Source organism: Gouania willdenowi, chromosome 20, assembly GCF_900634775.1.
Source record: "Gouania willdenowi chromosome 20, fGouWil2.1, whole genome shotgun sequence".
NCBI classification, from domain to species: domain Eukaryota; kingdom Metazoa; phylum Chordata; class Actinopteri; order Blenniiformes; family Gobiesocidae; genus Gouania; species Gouania willdenowi.
The window spans coordinates 21,080,727-21,094,266 of record NC_041063.1 but is presented as its reverse complement, the minus strand read 5'-3'; the positions used below and the strand labels follow the sequence as shown (position 1 = coordinate 21,094,266).

Sequence of the window (13,540 nt, the reverse complement as noted above, 5' to 3'; positions counted from 1 at the left end):
GTTTGCAGATCTGTACTCTCCAGAACTGTTTATATTTGATTTTCATATAGGACAAAGTGTGTCCGACTCCTACGTCAGTCCACAAGAAAAAAATAATACACAAGGTCAGAAAAATAACACACAATGACTTCACAAACATACACAATGACGGCGCAAATATACTAAATTTGCTCCAAATATCTACAAAACAACAATAAAAACAAACAGTATGACTGAAAAATATACAAAACTCTTTGTTCTTTCTTGTATTGAAGCTCAGATTATTCTTATTTATTCAAAATGCCAACATGACTGTTAATAAAGTGGCTTTCAGATCAATCACCTCATTGTGGGTTCCACTGTGATAATGTTTGCCCATCTGTGATATAAATCTTCTCTGTGTGTGGAAACACACATGCTCACACAATAATGTCAGTACATAAGGTTGGCATCGTCAGCGCATAAAGCAATGTTTATTCTCCTTTTAGTAGCTACGTCTAATTAACGCTAACGTTCCTGTGTGGCACACAGGCTCAATCCCTGAAACATGCTCACTAATAATAATATCACTCGCTGTCATTTCAGCTGCTTTAACACTGAGCTTAGCCATGTTTGTTCACCCAAACAGCATGAGTCGCACTTATTAAATTCAACAAACATTTGTCATCCTAATGTGCGTACTAATATCGTGAGACTGTTGACATTTAGTTTTAAACGATAGTATGATTATGTTTGCAAATTGTGAATAATTAGAGCGACTGTTGCAATGCGACGGCGCTACAAGGTCAGCGTAAAGACTTGACCTTCCTAACTAGAGAGACCAATCACTGCGGTGATGCCTAATGTCGTCGTCATTACGGGTGTATGTTTTTTTTTTTTTATGGGATTCAAATCTCCGGATAGTCCTAAAAATTCTGATCACACACGGTTTTTTGTGGCGCTTTATTTGCGAGCACAGGGAAACGTCAGCAGAGAAAAGTCAACCGGCATCAGTGGATCTCTTGGATTTGTGTAGAGCAGGTAAACAGCTGGCAGGCACTGATCAAATAAAAGCACAGCATCCTAAAATCTCAAATCTTGACAAATTTGATCAGCTGAATTCTTGTAAATAATTTAAAAAAAAAGTAATTAAAAGCCACTGATAAGTCCAGAATTATTTTAAATTTTAAAAATAACATTTTTCAGGTGAATAAGGTGCTAAAGCATAGGTGGGCAACTTCTATCACAGTGCGGGCCACAAAAATGTGTGTTTGTGTTTTCTGTCATTCTGTGTATATATGTTTGTTGTTGTCTTGCTTGTTATGATTGCCTTTTGTGTATTTCTGTTGTCCTTTTGTGTATTTTTTCTGTAAAATGTATGTTTTTTGGAGTCATATTGTATATTTATGTTGTCGTTATGCAACAATGTTAGTACTGTGGGTTTGCAGAGTAAATCTTTTGTTTTTTTATTGTCTTTTTTGTGTACTTAAGTTGTAATTTTCTGTAATTTTGTAATTTTTTTTTCTGAGTAATTTTGCGTATAACTGTTGTTTTTGTTCATTTACAGTCGCAGTTTTGTGTGTTGTGTATTTTGAGTATTTTCTGTATTTTTCTTGTCTTTTACTGTATTTTCCTGCAATGTTGTAATTCTTTATATTTTTGTAATGTATACTTGCTTTTGTTTAGTTTTGTCTAAAAGTGCTCAGAGGTATTTCTGACTAGTAATAGGATGGACTAAGATCCTTTGCAGGTTGAACATATGTTTTTCTGATTATTCATTATTAGCTGTAATTTAGCAATTTACGTGTCTAACGTTAACAATCAGTTGTTTCATGTTTGCAGTACAATGTTAGATTATTCATTATTTGTGCAATAAAATTACCTCCGCCTTTTTTTTTAACAAAATAATATCCTCATATACTTTATTTTTTCCTTTGCAGTTTTTCAAAGTAAGATAATTTACTCCTCAGGCTTCTCTTTGTAGGATGCTTGAGTGAATCGAACCAAAAATGAGTGCGATTAAGCGAGAGCTTTTCACAGCAGGAGCTAACTGGATGTAATTTGGCTGCAATAGAAGTTTAGAGGAAGTTTCTCAAAGATTTGTGCTGTTCTGCCAACTTTTCTGTGGGTGAGGAATAATAAATGTCTCGACCGAAGGGCTTTTTATAGCTTTTGTTTGGTATGACGCTGTGTAAACAGTACTGTGTGGCTCACTCTGCGCTTATATCGAGTGTCTAATGAAAGAATAACATAATGCTTTGACTCACACTTATCTTATGCTTTAGAAAATACGAGGTTGGCAATCTCCCCGATTTCACAGATGAAGTCCAGCTGCAGGTCGGTTCGATGCAGCCCTGGGTGGTTTCCTGCCTCTGCTCATTTCCTATTCATTAGTCAACACAGTCATTTATCAGAGATAAATATTAAGCTCTGTGATGTGCCGGTGCAGCTTTGCCTCTAGGAGGGAAAGAAAGCACATATCTATTACAGGGTATTTTCCTTCGAGAAGCTTCGACTGAAAGACACTAAATTGGTGAGAAATAAAACAGGATGGGAATTTTCAATGGAGCGCCTTATTGATTTTTAATTAAATTTAATTCCTCTATTGACAGACACTGTATTTGTCCCTCCAGCTGCTTGAGTCACTTTCATCAACCCGGTCATCATCCGCAGCCTTTGGTGTGAACAAATTAACTGCAGAGTGGGAAAAAATTAAAAAAAATTCATCTCAGAAAGCTGAGCTCATCATCTGTCAGCTCCTATAGCTGCAGACGTTCCTTACTCTAATACTCTAAGTGATCTCAAAGGGATAAATGATTCTTATCTGCAATAACAAGGCGTTTACTTGATTTGTTTGTACTTAGGGGACAACATTCAAGAATTAAAGGAAAATTACACATTTCATCAGAGTTTGATGATCTCTACTCACGCATCACTCAACAGCACTCTTGAGTACTCGGCTCTCACGTGTTGTTTCTGATCTCACAGTCAAGAACATACTCAGGAGCTAAGTGCCAAAAGCAACTAAAAAGAGGAGTCCTTTGGTAAAAGAATGGTTAATGAAAAGCCATGTTTGAGTTTGCACAGCCGTGCTTTTGGACCTTTAGTGGATTTAATCATATTAAAGCTGGATTTTAATCTGTCCCTCTGCGTTTTGGCATAATACATAATACACACATTCTGTGCACTAAAGGTGTTTTTAACTTCAAAATACAATTAAGGATGCAAAGCGTTACTACATTATGTGCATTCAAAGACTGTCTTCTATTTAGTTCAAAAGTACGCAGTACAAATGGCAAAATGGCTGCCGACTGCTCCCCAGGGATGGGTTAAAATGCAGAGGACAAATTTTGATATATGTGTAACAACATATACATTACCAATAAAGGCAAAAAAGCCCCAATTTAATTAATTTAATTTAATTTAATTTAATTTAATTTAATTACGTGGCGATGTATAATGTTGCACTGCCACATCTGTCCATGTGGTGGCACTCTTGCATTGGTTTTAAAGAATCGCTCAAAGCAATATGTAACAAATTACAGTAGTGCACTTTTTATGATCGCTCTAAAGCTGAATAATAAAAGTTAGTCACTAATTTGCATCAGAAATGTCTTTGGATTCATTTGATATCAACTTTTAACCTCAAACCTATTTTGGAGATTCCAGCCAGTCGGCATTTATATGAATCATGTCGCTGTCACATCAGGCTGAAGGTACGTTCACACCAACCGCGACTGTAGCGACTGCAGTCACTTCAATCGCCTGTGATGAGTCACTTGAACATAGTGGTGCTTTTTTGGTCACTCAATTACTTCATCGCTGCAGTGACATCATTACCAGGCAACAGGTCATGACCACTTATCATTAACAGTGCCGTTTTCACTGTTTAAATGATCAACTTGTGGAGTTACGAAAGGATGGGTTCACTCAGAATGTAGCCTTTTTCAAGAGGTTAACCGCTTTAATTTTGCCCCGGTGCGTTGAGAAAGCCTTCCGCTGCAACCATCTCACTGTAGCAGGGAGAGGGGCTGTTGCCTCGGCTCTGCAGACAGTGAGGGACGGGCTTGAAGTCGCTTGAAAACTTCAAATTTTTCAACTTTGAGCGACGAGGTCGTGCTTGACCTCGTCGCTCAAATCACGCTAGTCATGTCGCTTGAGGGGAGATAACTTGAGGTTGTGTCATTTACATTAATTTGAATGTAATCTAGTCACTTCCGTCCCTTCTGTCGCGTTCGGTGTGAACGCACTTTAACTCTTCGTATTTCCGCTCTCATAGAGGGTCTATGGTGAAATAGCATTTAATTCTGAGGTTTTAGTGTTTATTATGTATCATCCAGTTTCTGACATTATTCCTAAGAAGACCTGGAATGTTACGGTGGACGGATATGGACGTTGCACTTACCATGAGATAAGAAATGTCATTGGGCGGAGCATTTAGATGCCTCTATCAGCCAAGCCTGCATTAAGCTTAAAACGGGGAGGTCTACGCTATCACAGCAATCACCTTTAAACCAGTTGGAATTAAGTAAATGGAGCACTTTCTTAAGTAATTACTAACCCAAACAAGTTGACCTCCAGTGTGCGTTTAAAGTCCTTTTTATTGCACCTGCAGCTTCTAAACTGCCTCTCATTCTCACTTGTCAATATGGAGACTTTGTATCAAACTTTGATTAACATTGAAAGTAAAAATGGTATATTTTAAATTCTACTTAACTGTTATGTCAGATAGGAGCTAAAATTGGTTCAGAAAAAAGCTGACTTTTAGACCAAGCCTCCTAATGATGCCCCACCCAACATGTTGCACGAATCCATCCTAAACAGTGCAGGCTGAGATTTCTCTAGGTTTGCAAAGGTCTGGTGATTCTGTTTGGAGTTAACCTTGCCTTGTCTGTCACCTGAACAATGGATTACCAATAGGGGGCTTGTCCGTTTATGTATTTCTGATTTTTTGACTATTTTAGATGTTGAACTTTATAGCTTTTGAAGCACTTTAGAGTCTGATAAGAGATGGCTGTTGATGTCGGTGCTCTCTAATGGCTACTTGTTTGAGTCATTAGGAAAAACACTAAGAATTAAAATAATTATGCTATCATTTCCCAAAATAGGAATTTGCAGCTTAGTTGTGCTAAAATAATATTTTATTATAAATTCTGAATTCTTTATGTTAAGGCTTTTGAGCAATATTTTGTTTAACATCTGATTAAACAGATTTTCTTTATATAATTTACAGTTAAGCTTTTCAACAGATGTCTTACATACATTAGGCCTGCTGTCGATGTGACTCACAGCTTGCAGGATTTAGATGCTTTTAGCCACCGATTTTCAACTGGCCCTCACTCTGTATTTGCACTTGCATCCGTTGCCAGGTTGGCACAGTACAACAAGTAGCATGTACGGCACACTTGCACGTTATTTTGTAGCAACGAAAAAAAAAATACTGGCATTAAGGATGGAGATGCGAGGAAAGTAGCCAAACAAAATGTATGTGTATGCTTGATTTTTATTTACTATAATATTTTTAGTTACTAGAAATCATTAGCTGTGAACTTTCAGATTTTGAATTTTAGTTCCACATCCCCAGGTCATCACCCCTGCACGTAACAAACGATCCATTTGTGACTTTGGATCATTAATGGGAATTTTCCCAAATTATAAAACATTCTATGGTAATAGACTTTGTGTACATTCCTATAGATCTGTGTAATTTTTTGTTTAATTAGTTTCTACAATCAAATGCATCGATGCAGATTAAAAGTCAGAAAGTCACTTCATCAGATTTATTTTTGTGTTAAAAGCCCATGACTGTGTATGCAGAGTTTGTATATAGAAAATATACTCTGTACTTGAGTAAGTTTTTAAGTTTGTGTCCTTTAATTAGTTTTCATTTTGGTGAAGGCTGCGTTACCAGCTTGGGTTTGTGTTCAAAGCAGGTTGTTTAGGCATTATTAGGTTGCTGAATATTAACTGTGTGGAATATAAGCTGTGGAGGAATCTATGGGTGTTTTGTTTTGAAGTGGTGTAAAGAGAAAGAGTTGGAGATGAAAAAGATGGAGGGTGAGGTCTAAAGTGGTGAGCTCAGTAGGGAGGGACTTCAGATATCTGTGGTGTTTCTGCCTGTGTTTAAGGGAGAATATCAATGACGGTACGAGGTAAAGAGATGAAAACGTTGCCTGATTAAAACGTTGGTCTTTAAATAAACGTCAGGCTGTCTAAACAAAGTAATTAGACAAATAAATCCATCCTCTCTCTCTCTGGCCGCTGATTTATCTCCATTCCACCTCTTCACTCATTCAAGCCCAGTCGTCTGCAATTACCGCTCAAAAAGTAAGTAAACTGTTTATCAAGATAAAGCCCAGGTAAAATGATTCATCACCTTGGTTTCCATTAAGAAGTGAATCCTATGCCCTTGTCAGTGTGTCGATAGTTTGCAACGAGGGGGCAAAGCGGGGTTTGGCCGTGGAATCTGAGAAAGCCTAAAAATGCTCCCCTAAGCACGTTCTGAATCAAAGCCATTGTGATGGTAATTCTGTCACCTCTAATGGACAATTAGATATGCTTGCAGATAGCGAGCACTCTGCATAACAATCTCTGGTGTCTAATTAGCCCACCAAATGGCACGGCTGCTCGTCCGCCTACGGGTGATCACTAAAGCAATAAGACAGAGGAGTGTAGTTCGACTGAAGGTGAACCAGGACAGTCGGTGAGTTCTACTCAACCTTTGATGGATACACCTGAGAGACTGTTTCTTGTTGTGAAACTTCAGTCAAGTTGAAAGTCTTGCTTTCTCTGTGACACCAGGCTGGTGACCTTCAGATTCGCAGATTCACCTACACTCAATATGAATCCATCAAAGGACCTCCTGGTAAGGATCCCCAACCACTCCAAGACAGTGGGTGGGGGTTCTTTACACCAGGACGTGACAACCAGATGTTTGAATCTGGTTCATTTGTAAATGCACCTTTTTCTTTCTAAATGACAGAAAGGGTTAAACGTGTCATAAGCCAGGTGTTATCCAGTAATTGGTTACATATTTAATCAACAGGCCAAGCCACATTAAACCAATGAATAAAAGCAATTATAAAAATGTATATATGGGTCTACTTTAAAGGGATTCTCAACCCAAACGACAAAGACACTTGTTGAGGTTGATATGTTTTACAAACTGTAACCTAGTGATTCTCCATTCACGTAACGTACACTGGTTTTGTGAGGTTGCCGTGCTAGTGTAGACTTCCTGTTTTAAGGTAAATGGTAAATGGACTTGATTTATATAGTGCTTTTATACCTACACTGAAGTAGTCCCAAAGTGCTTTACATTATCAACTCATTCACCCAATCACACACCAATTGTACTGAGCTGCCATGTATGGCGCTGGTCAACCACTGGGAGCAACTTAGGGTCCAGTTCAGGTTCAGCTGAAGGCATGTTTGTCTGAAGTTTGTCTGCCTGGCCAATGGAATCCAAATGCTTACTCATTTCCTGTTAAATGCAATGTCAAAATCCATCCACCGTAATGTTTTTAGTCTTCTTTAGAAGAACGTCATAATGCGCAAGGAACTGGATAATATGTACTGTAACTAAGTACGTCAGATTGAAATGCTGTTTCATCACAGACCATAGAATAATTGTAACATACGCAAATGTTATAAATAATTTTTAAAAAAATTGGATATAATCCCTAAAATAGTGACGCTCACTTATAAAGGGATATGATGTGTGTTTGAGGCTTAAAGTTTCTATAAATGACTCCAAAGACATTTTGACCAACATGATGTTATGAGGAATCGTAAAACTTTCTAATCTTAAATTATTGTCAAAATTAATCTATTTTTTTGTGAGTGTCAACACAGTTTCTTTGTTTTTTTTTTGTTTTTTTGTACTGCTTGGAAGGAATTTCAAACGTATTTATTTCAATTTGAAGTATTTCCAGCGATTCAGAACAAATTTAAAGTCCAGTTTTGTTTTAGGTTTTTTTACAGTTCCTGTTGGGTTAGGTTGGGGACTATTTTAGGATTTAGGTTCAGGTTAAAGGTTCGGTGGATAGGTTTAGGAACTAGGACTGACTTTTATGCTTCCTCACTAAGGTTAGGTTAAGGTAGTTTGACATTTGTTCCATGCAGCACGGAAACATTTAAGGAATTGTGTCGGCACACACCAAACAATAATTTACGTGACAGTTTCACAATCCCCCATGAGGCTGTTCGGATTCAAATTAGTAACAAAGTTTTATTATTCAGCTTAAAAGCAACAGCTGGTTCAAGTGTGTATTCTATGATCATCCAATGAAATGAATGCTACCTTCAGACCATAATCTTTTGTTTTTGATTGGCTACTCATCAGTCCTAATCCTTAGCTTGTCCTCTCTTACTTCACAGGTACAGAACTTCTATTCCGGAATCGTGACGGCGATGTGGTCAAACTTAACGTTGACACCGGGGAACAAACCGTCCTCGTCCATCACAAGAAGTTTGTGAGTTGCTCTCTTCATCTTCCCTCTGTGGTCACACTAAGAAGGGACAGCCCATGAATTTAAATTAAAATGTTTATGATTAGTGTCATCAAATCAAAGCACCCACAGCTGTTTAGTGCAAGTGATCCATCATCACTGTGAAACGAGGAGCGCATGTATAACACCCCAGGCTCTGTGACATGGAAAAATGTGCAGATGGAGGTGTAGATGTCACTAAACATGGTGTCTGTATTATTAATGTCACCTTCAACAGTGCATTTTACAGTCGTTTACATCAGAAACTAATCAATCACTGCTCAATTAGGCCCCGTCGTGTGCTCTTGTTTTACTTCCACGCTGTTCTGTTTTCATCTGCAGGAGATGTACAAAGCCAGCAAATACGAGGTGTCTCCAGACATGAAGCACGTGCTGCTGGCCTACAACGTTGCATTGGTGAGCATCTCTTTTGTTTGCATGTTTTTTGCATTAGCCATCAGACAGCTAAATAAGTCAGCGCAAAAGAAAAGCGAGGCGGAGAGTGGAGGAAGGGTGGGGAAGTAATCATGGCGTTGTGAAGGCCCATCGCACACCGCTGCCCGCCAGCCACGACAGCGTGGGCCAGAACTGCTGCGTGTGAGGCAGCAGAGCAAACAAAGCCCACAGCGCCACACGGGAAGCGACACGGCATCAGCGGTGCAGGATTGGCAGCAAATTTATCTTTTATGTGCAAAGGAAACATGAGAAAAACAGACAGTACAGCTGCAACGCCATCACTGTGATACACATCAAACAAATCCAACTCTTAATATAGGCTGTTCAAATACATCCCATCCATTGGGCGGCATATGGCGGCGTGTTTGCTTTAGTCTGTTTCAGCAACGAGTCACTACACACACAGTTTGCTCTTTCCGTCAGTGCTTGAAGGATTCTGGCAGATACATCAGAGTGATGAAATGAGATGAACAGACAGCATTACAGCACCGTGGTAGAGTGTGTCCGACTGCATGCGTTTGCATTAAACACCTTCATCTCCTTGATGGATGACGGTCATTCCAACTCAGTGCTCACCTAATCACACACACATGCACATTCATGCACACCAACATGGCTAACGGGTGTATGAACTCTCACTAGTTAAAAGTTGATACACTGCTGGTGGAATAAAAGTCACTTAAGATGACAATCTGGAAAAAAAACTAGACATTAGCCTGTGAAAATTTAAGTAGACATAAGTATACAAACTGCATTTACATGCCCTATGCTGAAATCGTCAAAGGACACATGCCGTCGTCTTGGTGTAGCAGTTGTTGTTGTCTCTTGCATAAATCGGGCTTATTTATGGTATCTGGCACAAGAAATACCATGAGGGCGACCGTGGCTCAGGTGGTGGAGGGTCGTCTTCTGATCGAGAGGTTGGGGGTTCGATCCCAGTACCTGACTATGTGTCGAAGTGTCCTTGGGCAAGACACTGAACCCTAAGTTGCTCCCAATGGTCGACTAGCGCCTTGCATGGCAGTCCTGTCCCACTGGTGTGTGAATGTGAGCGTGATTGGGTGAATGAGTTGATATGTAAAGCGCTTTGGGACTGCTTCAGTGTGGTTATAAGGCGCTATATAAATCTAGTCCAAATAATAATAGTCAATCTCAGTTCTCCCAGCAACACACACAGGTCTCACACTGAAATTATAAAATGAAAAGAAAAGGCAGTTTAGCTAATTACATGTGGCTATAGCTTCTTTATAAATGAAAAATAACAAAAGTTTTCATAAAAAGGACATGTTCGACCATTAGAGGCAGTACACCTTCAAAAAGACAACGTGATTTATTGATGAAATTAATAATAATAATAATAATACATTATTTTTAGAAAGTGCTTTTACACGTGCTCAAAGACACTTCACAAAGGTGAGACATCAGAGACATAAACAAGAGACATGAATAGAAGTAACATAATAATATACATAAATAAGAGAAGCACATATAAAACATTAAAAGCAACACAGCTATAATCAGACATAAATTAGCTCAGAACCTGTGCAGTTACCAGAAAGACAGCATGCTGAACAACCCCAGTCAACAGTGACTCACACACACATGGAATCACATTATATTTGAACTCTTTTAAGGGCATAACAAGAAAAAAAATCAATGTTCTTTTCTTTTAAAGGGATCCTCCTCTGTTTTTACAAATGTGGCCTAAAACCTTTGAAATGTCCTTATTAGAAACACATTATTTTGCACCATATTCGTTTTATTAACTTTTAAAACTGGGACTACTTTACCCTATGCACCACCATATTGAAACGACGTCATTGGTCATTTTAATATGGCGGCGCATGGCGTACATGACGTCAACCGCTGCTACGTTGAGCAGCAGCAGGATTCTGCTTTATTTACATGCACGCTGAGCTCTTCTTCTCTCCTTAATGGCGTTTATTAAACAGCACAATGGGAACTGGGGCCACAGTTTTTTTCTGGTCATGGTTCTAATTTATCATCTCTCAGTAAACAAAAGAGGTTTACATCAATTTTTTTTTCAGTTTTACTGATTTTTAGAGCAACCTAAAGCAGCACAGGTTGTCATTTTGACTGAAAAAGCTGCTAAATGATCCTGAATGCTTAAACTCCTATAGAATTAAATAGACTTAAAGGAGTTAATCACGTCACCAATGACGTCATTTCAATATAGCGGTGCACAGTGTAAAGTAGTACCAGTTTTAAAAGTTAATAAAATGAATATGGTGCAAAATAATGCGTTTTCTTAGGCATAGATCTTCTCATAAGGACATTTCAAAGGTTTTAGGCCACATTTGTAAAAACAGTGGAGGATCCCTGCTAAAGCAGGCTAAAGCAACCGTGATAAAAACTCAAATCAAAATGAATCCAAAAGTAGAAAAATGACCAAAACACCAGAACAAAGCAGGGTTATCCTGAAACTAAAGGTTTACAACATTTTCACAATAATAATAGTCACACAACTGTATAGAGAACTTGTAGAATGTGATGTGAGAACCTGTATGTAGAAATGTTTACTTGTATAAAAAAGTCACAAATCCACACACGTGTGAAATAAATTTAATGTCTCAAATGATAGGAAAACATGTGAACCTGTAGAGTTAAAATTTAAACCCGATTCAAATATTCACACATGCGTGATCTGAATGTGAAGCAACAGAAAAAGATATTCACAAATGTGTAGATTTACACAAACAGAATGACAGCTGCAAACTTGTAATCCAACAATTATCTTTTACAACAACTTCTAAATCTGCCACTACAGACGCACAAACTGCTTTTTCTCACGTGAATCTGCGCTGCTGGAATTTTTGCAACACATTTTAGCAAAACAGATTTGTACCTGTAGAAATACCTTCATGATGATGATGTTGTTCTCACTGCACAGCCTGATTTTTCATTGATCTGTTTTAGATAAATTCATCTCTCATTCACTCTAGAGATGTTGTTACATGGACCTTTGAAGCTAAGCTAACGGCTGCGTCGCTAAAGCAGTTTAATGTAGTCCTCTGTGTCCTCTTACAGGTGTACCAGCATTCCTACACAGCTTTCTACATCATCTGCAGTCTGGAAACGCCGTGAGTAAAAATAGCTGTTAAATCATTATCAAGATGGAAACTTTCACATACTCATTTGCCTCCCACAATGCACCACCGACACCAACCTTGGGATCAGCATTAGCGCTACCTGTGGTTCAGCTGTCTGACAGTGCTGAAGTCTGTTACAGCCAGATACAGAAACATTTAGACAACATTAGATCAGGTCTAATCACATTTTATTATATACCAACAAAGATTGTTTTCATACCAGATCAGTTTGGTTTGTGTTGATCCAAATTGGCAGAGAAAGAAGAACAAAGCAGTTGTGGAACAAAGATGTGCTGTAAGATCGAGTCAAAACCAAGACCATGAAAAATCTTTTTTAAAAACCATGATAAAGTTGAACAGTTAATTTCATTTGAGTTTTCTTTTAAATACATTTGACACACAAAAAACAAGTGTCTGCAACTTTTTCAAAGGAAAAAATCTCAAATCTTGGCTAATTTGTTCAACTATGTTATTGCAAACAAACATGTACATATATATTTATGTATTTGAAACTGTTTCATATGATCAAATTTATATTATTTTAAATAAGTGAAAATCACATGTTTATTTGGCATGTTAATGGGGCCTAAAGTTAGTGTTCAGAGGGATTTTCTGACTAGAATTAAGATGGACTGATGTCCCAGTGTTTGACACATAAGCAGAACAATCATTGAGCTAACCCTAATTGTTTTAGGTCAAATAAAAGTAAAAAATGGTTTTGCTTTGATTGATTGGTGCTAACATAATGTTTTTTACAATTTAGGTTTTGGAAAAGAGGATCACTCTCCTCACACTCCTGTAAATTCTGATTTATTGACTTTAATATGGTAAAAGTAGCATTTATACGTTCGATTACTGGTACATGTCATGTTTGCTGCTGATCCAAGCTGCTGCATCAGGGAGCAGAGCAGTCTGAGGCTAAAGGCTTCATTTGGCCATCAGATCACACCACTGTCACCACTATTTCTGTGCTGCCACCCGGTGGTGACCTTTTAAAAACAAACAAACAAACAAACACGCGCACCAGTGCTCATCCATCTTCAGCTGCAGGCAGAGATGCAGTGGCAGCTCTAACTCTCCAGCCTGCACAAAGCAGCACTTTTTCATCTCAGGAAAGGCAACGCCGCTATTTATGGCTTCACTTTGTTTACCAGACGCTCCGCATGTGCTCGTCAGCAGCAGCCGACATATCTCTGTTTATGTGTGTTTGACCACAGGGAGACGTGGAACCTGAACCCTCCAGAAGTGAGAAATGCTCAGCTCCAGTACGCAGGCTGGGGACCTCAGGATCAGCAGCTGGTGAGGACACAAACACCCGAGAACACTATCGCTAAAATTACTTTGTTTATTTCATTCAATACATTAAAACACATTTCTTTGTCCTCCACATTGAAAAAAGAAGAAAAAAAGGTAAACTTCTAACGTCTGCCCCTCCATAATAAATAAATTACATTAAATAAAGTCAAACTGCAGCACAGTCACAGTCTCATCTCTGACCTCCTAAGCTGAAATGCTCCTTTCTTTTGT

At 38.4% G+C, this 13,540-nt stretch overlaps 1 protein-coding gene across 6 annotated transcripts in view; it reads left to right on the top strand.

Moving 5' to 3' along the window:
• Positions 1-13,540, top strand: part of LOC114453917 (dipeptidyl aminopeptidase-like protein 6) — a 312,385-nt gene that overhangs the window by 237,504 nt on the left and 61,341 nt on the right. For all 6 annotated transcript variants that reach the window (XM_028433929.1, XM_028433928.1, XM_028433930.1 and 3 more), the window contains 4 exons: positions 8,338-8,432; positions 8,790-8,864; positions 11,952-12,004; positions 13,231-13,312. In XM_028433929.1, the coding sequence (XP_028289730.1) occupies positions 8,338-8,432; positions 8,790-8,864; positions 11,952-12,004; positions 13,231-13,312 (305 nt within the window). The remainder of the gene's footprint in view (positions 1-8,337; positions 8,433-8,789; positions 8,865-11,951; positions 12,005-13,230; positions 13,313-13,540) is intronic.